General features: G+C 37.9%; 2 protein-coding genes across 4 annotated transcripts in view; both read left to right on the forward strand.

The window, feature by feature from the left end:
• The window catches only part of LOC126759644 (uncharacterized), a 174,295-nt gene that overhangs the window by 146,139 nt on the left and 13,769 nt on the right, over positions 1-14,387 (forward strand). The window lies entirely within an intron of this gene.
• The window catches only part of LOC126759641 (monocarboxylate transporter 9), a 40,400-nt gene that overhangs the window by 22,918 nt on the left and 3,095 nt on the right, over positions 1-14,387 (forward strand). For all 3 annotated transcript variants that reach the window (XM_050474594.1, XM_050474592.1, XM_050474593.1), the window contains exons 2-4: positions 13,660-13,932; positions 14,010-14,136; positions 14,193-14,336. In XM_050474594.1, coding sequence (XP_050330551.1) covers positions 13,762-13,932; positions 14,010-14,136; positions 14,193-14,336 — 442 coding nt within the window. In that variant the 5' untranslated portion in view covers positions 13,660-13,761. The remainder of the gene's footprint in view (positions 1-13,659; positions 13,933-14,009; positions 14,137-14,192; positions 14,337-14,387) is intronic.

Here is a 14,387-nt window from a genome sequence, read left to right on the forward strand (position 1 = left end):
CACTCAACTTTTAAACGGAGCTTTTGCTTTTTAGGGAAGTGACATCTCCAATGCTTCTTCTAAAAGTTTAATAGATAAACCAATTAAGCTGTCACAGTAATTTTTTTATTTTGTACCAGCACAATAGTTCCAAAAAGCTTTCCGATCTTCAAAGCTTTCAACCTTCCAAATTTCAATTCAAACTTCAGTACACACTGGATTTAAATATCTAAGTACCAGAATTTTATGCTTCTATCTACGCTTAACCCACTCATAAGACAACATCGTCACACTGTCACCGCGCATTCACGCCTGCTTGGCACGCTTTGCGTTGCCGAAGTGCAAATTTTCAATGCACACACGAATACAATGGCACACTGGCAGCCGACTAGACTTGTCGCTGCTCCGAACTGCACGGTTGCATTGTGGCATTAACGCATTATTGTTTTTGTTGCCGCCGCTTTATTGACAAGCTGGTCATGTTGTTGCATTTTATTTGCATTTGATTTGATTTTATTGCGCGCCAGTATATTTCGGGCCACGAATGCACGCGACACATGAGACCGCTTGCTGGGCTGCCTTCGACATTGTCTGCCGCACCACCGCCGCCGCAACGTCACACTTCACCACCTGCTGCAACCAGCAAAGTGAAAAACATGTGTTTGCATGTTTGTCGGTCAAGCATTGACGGCAACAAATATGACTGGGGATTGGCTGACGCTCACGCAAAATGCATACAAAGCACACGCATGGCTAAAATCCTGCCAACGAATCGCCACAATTCGCATTAAACGAGCGCACGGCCAGGCGGTAACTAAATGCAGCGCAAACTGGGCTGGCAACGGCTTCCAAGCAGTCGCGCGCTGTTGTTGTCGTTGCACTTTGGGTGCTGACGTCCCCTCGGCTGACTGCGAAACGAGTTTACTGCTCCATGCACCTACGAATCGCCGCATTCGGTATTAGTTGTGGTGAGTTGGATACGCGGGACGCTGGCGGGCAAATGCTGCTCTATGTGTGCTCACACTGAATATACATACATATGTTTGTGTGCATGTACAGGTATATATGTATTTTTCCCTTGCTAAATAAATATTTAAGTTAGTAATTTTTTACACGCGACTGCGTTAAAAAAATATATTGCAGCCGCCTCTGCTCGCGACAGTGTTAACGGCTTCTTAGCTTTCGCACTTTTGCAAGAAAACGCGGAATTTTACGGCGAAAAACATTTAAATCAAGTTATATAGCACATAGATATAGGCTTACGCAGCTTCCAAGTATGTTCTCGCACATATGTATACATATATCGGTGCTTGGGTAATTAATTGGTACATGGAACTCGTGTTGCGTCATTAAACACGTCAAATAATTATATTTGCATTTAATAACTGGTTAGACCTTGCCGTAATTTTAGCAGGAAATTATCAGCGTCTGTGTATATAACAAGAAAAAAAGATTAACTTCGTTTGCACCGAAGCTTTAATACCCTTCACATTGAGGGCGAGTATATACAGACTAATGAGCTGGCCAACGAACTAGCTCGGTCTACGGCAGCATCCAGGAGCTACTCCGCACGGAGGAGAGAGTGGAAGAGAACAGCACCGTCAGCAAGAATGCGTCATGCCGAGCTGCTTCTAGAAGGGTACAACCTCACAAGGTTTAAGGACATAATCAACTTCCCCCGAGACAAATTCCGCCTCATTGTCGCGTCCTATACAGGGCACTGCAGGCTCAGAAAGCACTTCTCCAAAATGGGCATAGTCTCTTGCGCAAACTGCCGGTTCTGCGACATGGAACAGGAAACCTCAGAACACCAGATTCTGGATTGTCCAGTAATTTGCAGAAGCAGGTTAATGGCCATAGGTTCCATCTTCGTAGAAAAGGATCACATCACCTCAGCCGCACCAAGCAGCCTCTTGGAATTGTTCAGTATGCTGGACCTTGATGACCATATGTTATATAGGGAAGGGCACAATAAACCGTAGGTCGCAGTGCAAAAACTTAATTTTTACTATCTATCTATACAGACAGACAAACACGGCTAAATCGACTCAGCTCGCCATGCTGATCATTTATATAAAGATACATTTTATAGGGTTTTCGAAGTTTCTTTCTGTGTGATACAAGCTGCATGGAAAACTTTATATAGTATATCTTGTGAGGGGTATATATGTATATTATATATAGAGTTAATGTTCAACTCTTATCCAGCCACTACTAGAATCACCTCGTCAGTGTCCGCGTTGAAGAGGGTCTCGTTAGCACCGTGATAATGTATGTCCTTGATGGTGCAATTAAGTGTGTAAATAAATTCTTAAAATTAATGATAGGCTCTTCATAAATACTTGAGTATATGATAACATGTGCAGTCGAGTGCAGCAAAAGGCTGTCACACATCGCCAAGAGATTAATAAAATAGTTTATCATGCTGGTATTAGGTTAATGTGCCGGCGGCCGGATGGGAGAACCAAAATAAAAAAAAAAGAAATGAAAAATTAGCGAGCTTGTTAAATGGCGTAGCGATCGGCCAATACAGAACGAGTCATACTAAAATATACTCAGGCGAGTTGCTAGCCTCATGATGTTATAGGAAGTTCTATATACAGTTTTTTGTTGCTTTTGTACCAATTTAGTATTAATTTGCGAAACACCAAATGATCCAAGTTTTCTGCCGTTATTTTTACTGTAGAAGAAGTCTCTTCTGTTCTTCATACAGATCAAGTAGTATACTACTTCACCTTATGTTGTTGCCATTACGAACGATATTTTCTTTACAGAATATTTCTCTCGAACATCTCAGAAAGTTTCATATCAGACCCAATTGAAGTAGTTACATAAATCGTTTCCATAATCTTTTCATTGAACATCCCAAGGTCTTCCGAATCGGATATACTTAGTTAGTCTTACAAATCATAATTTTTTGTACGTCAAGAAAGAACTTTACTTTCTTCGCAATGATATTGATGGAACTGTTTATAACTTCAAAATACCATCTGATCAAATTTGACCCGGACTGGTCGGTCATTTTTTTCCTAGTTTGGCAAAAGTACTTTCTTTGTTTTTGTGAAGTTTGCTCCCCATATGTCAATTTTATGTTTCTAATGGAATCACGACTATACAATTGTGAAAAGTGTTTTGGGCAGTCTACTTTATCATGAACGGAAAATATGCGCCCGCCTTAGCTGGATAACTGCTTACAGTACCATTTAAAGTAAAAAAATACATGTTTTATTTAAAACCTTAACATAGAACTTGGACGAAGGAAAAGAAAACTGAAAATTGGATTTTTAGCAGACATTTCTACAAAAAAAATGAAAATTTCGCGACATTTTTTTCACATAGTTGTAATCTAAAAAAAAATCCATCGTCCAAGTCTTTAAGAATTGTAACTCAAAGGCCTGTGTAAAATTTTATGAAGACCTGTTGAGTAGTTCTCGAGAAATCTTGCCAACCGACAAAAAAAACACAGTTTCGAAAATAACGCGTTTAAGGACGGCGCATTTAGCCTAGCTAGCCTCAAGCGCACAAGTTCTCAAGGCTGTATCTTCGAAGCTATTCCTCGAACCAACTTGAAAATTTAAGACAAAGTTCTAGAGGTGTTGTAGAATTTAATAATACAACAAAAAAGAAATCGATTTTTGAAACCCGTAAACCCATGTAATCCCTTAAAAATTCTTGAAAATCGTCGTGTTGGCATCAGAGAGAAAACAGACGATCTCAACATCTTTTATGGATCGACTCAGTACAAAAACGACGACGAGTAACGGTTGCACAAGATTTGCTTGACAATCTAGCTGAGGACCTAGCCGATGTGAAACTAACATTATTTAAAACTTTCTTAACTGTAATTTGTCTGGCAAAATATTTAATTCAAGAATATTTACCGACCTTAGAAATGTTTTATTAACTGATATTCATGATTACGTTATCCTTACCGTGTTTGATCCAAATCGTTAGGGTGAAAATCGAAAAAGTTCTACTGGTGCCAGGTGCGTTCAAATATGGATCGCGTATTCCATTGAATCAAAGAATATTGAGATAAAGACAGTAACTCCAGTCATCTCTACCAGTTCCACTTACATACATATATATATAATATTTTAATAATTTGCATCTCTTGCTGGGGTCTGGTGGGCGATTACGATCAGCCGCAAAAAATATCGATCATTACTTCATATCAAAAAGTTATCTAAAAATTGTAGATTATCTATTCAATAAAAATTTTTAAAACACATTATAATTAAATATCAGGAAGTAAGCGCTATAAGATGATAAGCGCTTATCATATATTCATACGCATATCTACATGGACTTCAACCGCAGCTCGCCAAGACAGACAAAACTGCACGCAAACAGTTTTATTTATAGCCTCTACGTGATTTTATTACAGCAATTAGCATGTCCGATCCATTATTTTATACTCCATTAGGTCGTAAACGCCTCTCGTGGGTGCGTCTTGCTATTGTCATTTACCAAACTGCATATGGACGTGACTGTATGTTTGCATGTACGCAGACGCATAGGCATAGTCAAGCGTTTATGGCTATTAGCGATCAATCTATTTTTATTATCGCCGATTTTTAAGGTGTTGGCAACACTCACGGAGTCGCCGGCATGCACCTCCTCTGCATTTCATTCAATTTCCACGCCAAATCATTCATCAGTCCAGCGTTTGCATGGAACGCATGTCTGCATGTTGGCACAAGAAATAAAAATAATAAGTAAATAAATGGAGTGACAACCCACGCAACCACGGCCACAGTTTCTTACGCACATCTGCATGTACATGTATGTGTGTGTGTATGTTGTCTGTCTTTAACTCGACTTCCTTCTGCTGCGATCGATATCATTGATTCTAAGGGGATACACCATAATGTGACGATCGCACGAGTGTCAGCGCATAATTTTATGTCATTTTCGTATCTGCCCCCTCTGCTCCACCTGATTCATAATTTCCACGCTGGAATTTTCAACTCAACGCCAAACTGCTGCATATAACATACACACACATATGTATGCATATGCATGTACGTGCATATTTGCATATTTATAGCTTTGTGAATATGCTTGCACATACACACGCACATACAAGTTCTGTAGGCATTTGTGGCACTCCTTGAATATCAAACAATCGATGAATCTTGTTGACGATCAAAATGATTGCAGCGGTTGGTGCGGCGTGTTGTTTGGTGTCCACCGCTCTGCATGTTGTTCTAAGTAGTGCGCTTGAAGCGTGTGTTCACACCAGCTGTGTTGGATTTATTAATTCTTATTTTCTATAATACATATATTTTTTTTATATTTTATTGTGTGTATTTTTTATACCCTGAACAAGGTGTTGCAACGATGTTGGTAATACAGGTACCTAGAAGGAAACGTCGGATATAAATAATTAGCATGATAAGCTGAGTCAATCTAGCCATATTAATTTGTCTGTCCGTCTGTATGTAAAGAGCGATCCATTTCGAGATTCTCTATTTTTTTATAGAATAAAAACAGAAACTTCAAATTTATTGGGGAATGTTTATTATCATTCGGAAGATCCTTTTTTTAGCGTTTCTTTTTTGAAGATTATCTCTTTCAAATGTTGGCCGCGTTTACGTCTCAGATGGTCCTTTCGTTGGGACCAATTTTCATTGACTCGTTCGAGCACTTCGATTTGTAACTGGCGAATGATACACGTGATGTTTTGCTCCAACGCTTGAATCGAAGCGGAATTGTCCGCATAGACTTTAAACTTTACATATCCCGCAAAGAAAAAGTCTAACGATGTGATATCACACGATCTTGGTGGCCAATCGACCGGCCCAAAACGTGATTTTTCTGCTCACCAAATTGTTTTCTCAATAAATCCATTGATTGTTCTGATATGTGGGAAATGGCGTCGTCTTGTTGAAACCAAATGTCACCGAGTCACGAGCTTCATCGATTTCAGGCATTAAAAAGTCGGTTATCTTGGTGTAATAACGGACGCAGTTGACGGTTACGTTCTTACCGACATCATTTTTGAAGAAATATGGACCGATGTTTCCACCGGCCCACAAACCACACCAAACCGTTGTTTTTTTCTGGATGAAATGTCAGCTCTTGAATCTCTTCAGGTTGCCCTCTGTCCCAAATACGGCAATTTTGGTTGTTTACATGCCCATTCAGCTGGAAAATGTCGGATCTTCTTTGAACTTTTCAAGATCATATAGAGCGAAGCGATGTCACTTGGGCAGATCGAGCGGCTTCAGTTCTTCCACAAACTGTATTTTGTTCGCTTTCAATTTAAGATCTCGGCGTAAACACCGGATCACCATAGCATATAGCTGCAATATAAACTAAACGGCCGAAATAAAAACCTTGTTTTGGAAACTGTTTTATTTCACTAGATATCTTCACGAAATTTGGCTTGAAGCCCTGTCCCTCGCAACGCTACAACCTCAGGAGAAATTGTTGAGATCAGCTCACTATAGCATACAGTCGTCATACAAATTGACCGATCAAAGTCCAGATAAAGATATTTTTATATCCTTTTATGCTAAAAATATGCGCTTGCGAAGGGTATTATTGCTTCGATGCAACCAAAGTTAAAGCTTTTTCTTACTTTTTTTATTTTTTTTTTGTGTTTTTATTTTGTATACGCTATACTGCTTTCTTTCAATTTAAAGAATGCTTTTGTTCACATCTCAATATTATTTGTTATTGTCAGCATTGTCGCGTCTTCAGTCCATTAAGAATACATAATATACATATGTATGTACTTATCTACATACATAGGTAGTACGTGTACAAGTATCGCCATGTATGTGCACACCTTTAATTGAAATGTATCTCTAGCGTTAATTTAACATACAAAACATTATTTGTACACAACTTGTTTTGAACTGTTTATTATTGTTTTTGTTGTTACTGTTTTTGTAATAGAAACTACACTCAACAACCTTTTGAGCGAAATAAATTTATGTCACGTATAGTTTGTATAAGTACTGGCAAACATACACACGCACACATGCATACATAGAAATAATAGACGAACAAGTGAGCTCCCTTCCTCCAGCCATTCGTCTCCAATATCCAAACGAAAATATTGCTCTCCCAAAACGTAAAAGTAATAATAATAAACATTAAAAAAAAAAACAATAACAATGCATAAAAACATAAACATGCAATACACACATGCATATACACTAGGGTGAGCCAAAAACTATCCCATCGTATTCATGGATTAAAATGAACTTATATGCGGAGAATAAGATATTACTCCAAAAAAAATTTTAAGCTTAATTATAACAAGAAATCAGTTTATATGGAAGCTATGTGCTATAGTAATCCGATCTGAACAATTTTTTCGAAGATTATATTATTACCTTAAGCTGTAATCCATGTCAAATTTCGTGAAGATACCACATCAAATGCGAAAGTTTTCCATACGAGCTCTTGATTCCGATCGTTCGGTTTGTATGGCAGCTATATGCTATAGTGAGCCGATCTGAACAATTTTTTCGGAGATTACATTGTTGCCCTAAAAAATAACCTGTGCCAACTTTTGTGAAGGTACATTGTCAAATGTGAAAGTTTTCCATATAAGAACTTGATTCCGATGGTTCATTTTATATGGCAGCTATATGTTATAGTGGTCCGATATCGGCGGTTCCGACAAATGCGCAGCTTCTTGAAGAGAAAATGACATTTGCAAAATTTCAAAAGGATATCTTAAAAACTGAGGGACTAGTTGGTATATATACAGACAGACGGACGGACGGACAGACAGACAGAGGGACATGGCTAAATCAACTCAGCTCAACATACTGATCATTTATATATGTATATACTTTATAGGGTCTCCGACGCTTCCTTCTGGGTGTTGCAAACTTTGTGACAAACTCAATATACCCTGTTCAGGTTATAAAAAGTGTCAATGAGCATTCGGTGCTTCCTGCATAAATGACGCGTACGAGTACACAAATTTGTTTTCACTGATCATTTTCAGTAACCTGCTAGGTGCTAATATGGCGAAGTGATTCTTATTCGCATACATAGACCCAAGAGCCTTAAATCTATGTTTATTTTCATTAAAAATATCAAAATTTTTGAATCGCTTGTAGATAAACATTTTACAATACGGGTTATTGGAGCGCAGAAGCGCATAAAATTTAATAAAAAGATATTTTTCTAACTCAAAAATTCATATATTTCAAAACTTTGAAAAGGGAAAATAATCTAAATTACAGGATTTCCAATAAGATAAGCGCTAAAAAACGGTTTGGGATACCAATGAAATTCTTTAATCTTGTGAAGGAACTTTCAATGCCATTATGTTCGAAACTCGATTTATTTTGCATAGACTCCACGGGCACGCTTGCTGAGGTCCAGCCGCTGAACCCAATTTTCGACGGTTTCAAGCATAAATCGGCCTATGCTGCTGCACTTTCAAGTTCAGTATTCGTGCGAAGTTCATCAATCGTCGCTGGCTGGTTGGCATATACCATATACTTGACGAAGCCCCATAGGAAATAGTCTAACGGCGTCAAATCGCACGACCGTGGCGGCCAATTGACTGGCCCATTCTGTGAGACAACACATTCACCAAACTTGGTTTTCAATAAATCGATTGTGACATTCGCTCTGCGGCTTGTTTTGCCATTCTGTTGGATCCACATATTGTCCATATCATCCAATTCGGGCTAAAAATATTCGGTTATCATTGACCAATGACGCCGCCGGCCCATAAAGCGCACCAAACCCTAATTTTTTCGGGATGCAATGGTGACTCATGGAGTACTTGCGGATTGCAGCATGACCAATAATGCATATTTTGCCTATTGACGAAGCCATTCAGCCAAAAATTAGCCTCATCGCTGAAGATGATTTTCCAGTGAAATTCCGGATCATTTTCAAGTTGTAGCTCAGCCCAATTCACGAACATACGACGATTCTGGTGGTGAAGCAGCTTCAGTTCTTGGGTCAATTTGCTCTTGTTGGGATGTAGGCCAAGATCTTTATGCAAAAATTCGCCACAATGACGTCACAGAGATGTTCTACGCTTGAGAACGACGTGTGAGAGGGCGATTTGGGTCTTCCTCAATTGATGCGCTAGCGGCAGCAATATTCTCGACACATCTTTGTTTCACCGGCACTGGAACATTTTGTTTTGGCTTGTTTTTTTGGCTTTTCTTTTGGCTTTTTTTGGCTTTTTTTTTTGGTTTTTCTTTTGGCTTTTTTTTGGCTCACCTTAATACACACACTCAATAATAGAAGAAAGAGTATTTGTATCTTTATTTTCGCTGATTCATTGTCAATTTTTTGACGCACGCGACGTGACGCGAAGTGTTTTGCGCCTTTCAACTCACTGACTGACTGACTATTTTGTTATTTGAAGTTTAAAAATAGGTGCCCAAGCACGCATTCCGCAGACGTTGTCAGTATGCACATACTTATACACATGCGTGCGTGTATTTGCAACTTCTTTTGACACTAGCCACTTGCCGCACTCGCTGACTTACTCCGTTGGCCAAAAGGCCAGACAGCGACGACAATTTCTTTTATTCGCTTACTTATTTTTGAATTTATCTTTTATTTGCCGGCGGACATTAGCAACAGAAGCAAAAACGAGCCGAAATATGTAAATAGCTACTCGACTGGCGATCACGCACACATTCGCATTCGCATAGTTACACAGAAATTTTAACATTTACGAGTATATGTTCATAATTTGCATACGCCGATGCGGCTATCTCAAAGCGTACTCATTTCTATGTACGATATGTGAAAAGTGCCTACCGTAGCATGACGAGCGTATTTCTTCTTAATTAAAGTATAATTAATTTTATACTTAGCACAAGCGTATAAAAATATATTTAAAACAAATTAAAAATATTTATTAAAAGTGCTTTGTTTACTCATCGTCAACTGACAACGAAGAGATAACCAACTTTTGTCGGTCGATTGTGCATAAAGGCATATGTATGTACATATACATATAGTAACATTTTTTTACTATACACACTTGTACATACATACATACATACATATGTACCTAGGTATATTTCTAGGAATTCGTTGTATGAAGTAATTTCACAACAAATTGGGTTATCGTTATTAATATTAAACAAAGAGAAGTTGTATAAAACATACACCGTCAGAGAGCTTCCGAAGAATTCGCATCATAAATATCATTATATAGTCTGCCATACTTTATTCTTGCGATCTTACATATTTCTCAAAAATTTATTTAAAAAACCTTTATTACACAAATGATTGCCCATCTAAACTATAGCAAAAGTTCACAATATTTCCGGTAATTTGTGAATTCCAACCCAAAAGACCTGCGTCAAGAATAAATCAAAGTATTTTTTGATTTTCTGTGCTGCTGTGAAACGTATTCCAGTGGTAGTGTTCTGCATCGTACGGAACAAATAGTAGTCAGGGGGAACAAGGTCGGCTTTGTTTTTCAAATAGTTTTTAACCGGTATTGGAACATAAGACTGGGTGTTGTCATGATGGAAAACTCGTGTCTAATCGCAATTTCCGAACCTTTCCGGCAACTACTCGCTTCAGTTTGATGAACGGTTGTCGGTATCGTTGCCCATTAAGGGGTTACATGGGTTTTCTCGTGTAAAAGCAGCCTTTTCTCAACAAATTTTTCCTTATATAAAAAATGAAATATTTTATAAGAATTTTTTATTGTTACAAATATACACAATTAACAAAGAAATTCTGAAATTTTTGGAAAAGAATATTTTAAACTAAATATATGTGTTTTAATTAAAACCTTAACTTAGAACGTGGACGAAGGAAAAAAAAACAAACTGAATCAAACTGAAAATTGGATTTTTGGCAGACTTTTTTACAAAAAAATTAAAATTTCAGTGAAAATCTATCGACATTTTTTTTCAAATAGTTGTAATCGAAAAAAAATCTTTCGTCCTAGTCTTTAAGAATTGTATCTCAAAGATTTGTATAAAATTTTATGAAGATCGGTTAAGTAGTTCTCGAGAAATCTTGCCAACCGACTTCAAAACACAGTTTCGACCAAAACGCGTTTAAAAACAGCGCACTTAGCGTAGCTAGTCTAGATCGCACAAGTTCTCAAGGCTGTATCTCCGAAACTATTATTCGGATCGACTTGAAAATTTAAGAAAATGTTCTAGAGGTGTAGTAGAAGAGACAATAAAAAAATCGATTTATGAAACCCGTAAACCCTTGTAACTCCTTAATGGTTTTACACCGATTTTTAAGCTCTTAATACAGCACGCCCTGCTGATCACACCACATATAGAGCATTACCTCGGCGTGATTTGGCTATGTGAAGAAGTTTTACGCATAATTTTTTCCGAGGTGTCTCCACATGCTTCCAGTTCCTTATATTCAATTACTTTAGAACATCTTCGTCTTCTAAGCCAAAGTCACCACTTTTAAATCGTGCAATCGTCAAATTTTTGCACCGTCGCTGAGCTAGAGTCCACCATAAACTTCCACCACAATACGATCACATTCGGCGAAGGTTTTCTTCATATTGATGTATAAGTTATTATTGTTTGTTTCAAGTTAATGGCTTTTATTGAAAAAGACGCACAAGACAGTAGCTTGCTAACGCATGTTTGCAAAATTGAAAATCTATTAGCAAACCGCACGAATATGGACGCTATAGGTACTTTGCACAATGGGCACCTTCGTATGGGGTCCAAAAATTTTTAATATGAAATATGTATGAAAATATTTTCAATATATAAATGGGGATTTGGATGAAGTTTTTGAGTTCAGGTTCGTATAGTATATGCCGACAGACATTCAGACATTTGTTCAACGAAGTCAGTTTCAACAATATACTTAAAGGCACAATCAGTTTTTCTAAAAAATTTCTGAAAAAATGACCGTTCATACCTCTAAAAAATAAACACATTTTTTTCGAACCGAACCGAACAAGTTACATTAAGTTTAAGACGATGTTTGTACTACACCAAAGGAAATGGCAGGCAATCTTTAAAGTAGAAGGCTGTCTATATGTCTTTATATTTACGCACTAGTACCTCAGTTTTTGAGATATCGATCTGAAGTTTTGCACCCGTACTTTTCTCACCAAGAAGCTATTTATTTGTACAAATGGCCGATATCGATCCACTATAGCATATATCTGCCATAGAAACCGAAAACTCGGATTAATTAAGTTTAATCGAAAACTTTTCCATTTGACATGATATCGATCTCTGAAGATTTGTAGCATATATGTATCGGGTGATTTTTTTGAGGTTAGGATTTTCATGCAAATTTGACAGATCACGGGGATTTCAAATGGTGTCAAAGAGAAAGACTCAGTATTTTGACATTTCATCATGAATAGACTTACTAACGAGCAACGCTTGCAAATCATTGAATTTTATTACCAAAATCAGTGTTCGGTTCCAAATGTGTTGCGCTTTACGTCCGATTTATGGTCTACATAATCGACCAAGTGAGCAAACAATTAATGCGATTGTGACCAAGTTTCGCACTCAGTTTACTTTATTAAACCAACCACACGAATGCGTACAGTGCGTACAGAAGAGAATATTGCGTCTGTTTCTGAGAGTGTGGCTGAAGACCGTGAAATGTCGATTCGTCGCCGTTCGCAGCAATTGGGTTTGTGTTATTCGACCACATGGAAGATTTTACGCAAAGATCTTGGTGTAAAACCGTATAAAATACAGCTCGTGCAAGAACTGAAGCCGAACGATCTGCCACAACGTCGAATTTTCAGTGAATGGGCCCTAGAAAAGTGGGCAGAAAATCCGCTTTTTTATCGACAAATTTTGTTCAGCGATGAGGCTCATTTCTGGTTGAATGGCTACGTAAATAAGCAAAATTGCCGCATTTGGGGTGAAGAGCAACCAGAAGCCGTTCAAGAACTTGCATCCCGAAAAAGCACTGTTTGGTGTGGTTTGTACGCTGGTGGAATCATTGACCGTAAAAGATGCTGTTGGACGCAACGTTACGGTGAATTGCCATCGCTATCGTTCGATGCTAACAAACTTTTTGTTGCCAAAAATGGAAGAACTGAACTTGGTTGACATGTGGTTTCAACAAGATGGCGCTACATGCCACACAGCTCGCGATTCTATGGCCATTTTGAGGGAAAACTTCGGAGAACAATTCATCTCAAGAAATGGACCCGTAAGTTGGCCACCAAGATCATGCGATTTAACGCCTTTAGACTATTTTTTGTGGGGCTACGTCAAGTCTAAAGTCTACAGAAATAAGCCAGCAACTATTCCAGCTTTGGAAGACAACATTTCCGAAGAAATTCGGGCTATACAAACTTTTTTTTATGCGTTTTTTTTAAAAAAAAGTTATCAAGCTCTTAAAAAATCACCCGATACATATGTAGCTGCCATACAAACTGAATGGTCAAATTTTTTGTAAGAAATCTTTCAGATTTCGGTTTTGGTTACGGTTTCGGGTTTGAAGTTTTTTTTTACGGTCGAAAAAAAAGGTGTTGGTTGTGCCAAGGAGATGTAATTAATCGTACATAGTGCTGTTTTCCAAGTATGTATGTATGTAAACATTTAAATTCGCGTGCCAGCAAGTCAGCTGTTTGAAATCTATCAAATGTTGTGCATAATTACGGAGTAATTAAGAAGTCAATGAACGAAACATTTTATCACTCCGTGTATGTACATATGTATACATATGTATATATACTAATTCGACACATTGTTGCAGACTTCCGCTCGCTGACGTGATTGACGTGATTAAAAAAAAGTTTAAAAGCCAAAGAAATTACAGAGAATTATTAAAAATTAAGGCAAACATACACATACAAATATGGCTATTGAAAAAGCTACACTCGCTGAGAAGAACAACATAACGGTTTACAATGCGACTACAGCGCCGAAGAAGCCCAAACGACGCGACAAGAGCGATTTGGGTCCAAATTTCGTGGCGCCCGATGGCGGCTGGGGTTGGGTAGTCTGCATTGCAGCTGGTCTCAGTAACGTAAGCACCACAAAATTTATGAACTTAAACGCACACTCGAATTATTAATAATAAAACTTTATATACTCCTTGTATAGTTCTCACTTTTTCCGCCCATGCAACAGTTTGGTTTGATCTATCGGCAGCGCATGGTCGATTTGGGTTTCACAGCAAAGGAAACAACAACAATTATTAATGATGTAATGAGTCTGTCATCCATAGTGGGTAAGTGGAGAAATCAATTGCATAACCTCAATTACTTAACCGCTCCAACATTCAAGGTATTGTCAATGGCGCCATGTTTCGTCGCTTCACATTCCGGCAAGTGGCAATCACCGGAAATTTATTGGCGTTTAGCGGTATTTTACTAACTGCTTGGGCTACAACATTTTGGCAATATATATTTTGTCTGTCGATGCTTTATGGTAAGTAGACCACACTTTGACATACCAACTTAAACAATTTTCTAAATTTTT

Source organism: Bactrocera neohumeralis, chromosome 5 (genome assembly GCF_024586455.1).
Source record: "Bactrocera neohumeralis isolate Rockhampton chromosome 5, APGP_CSIRO_Bneo_wtdbg2-racon-allhic-juicebox.fasta_v2, whole genome shotgun sequence".
NCBI classification, from domain to species: Eukaryota; Metazoa; Arthropoda; class Insecta; order Diptera; family Tephritidae; genus Bactrocera; species Bactrocera neohumeralis.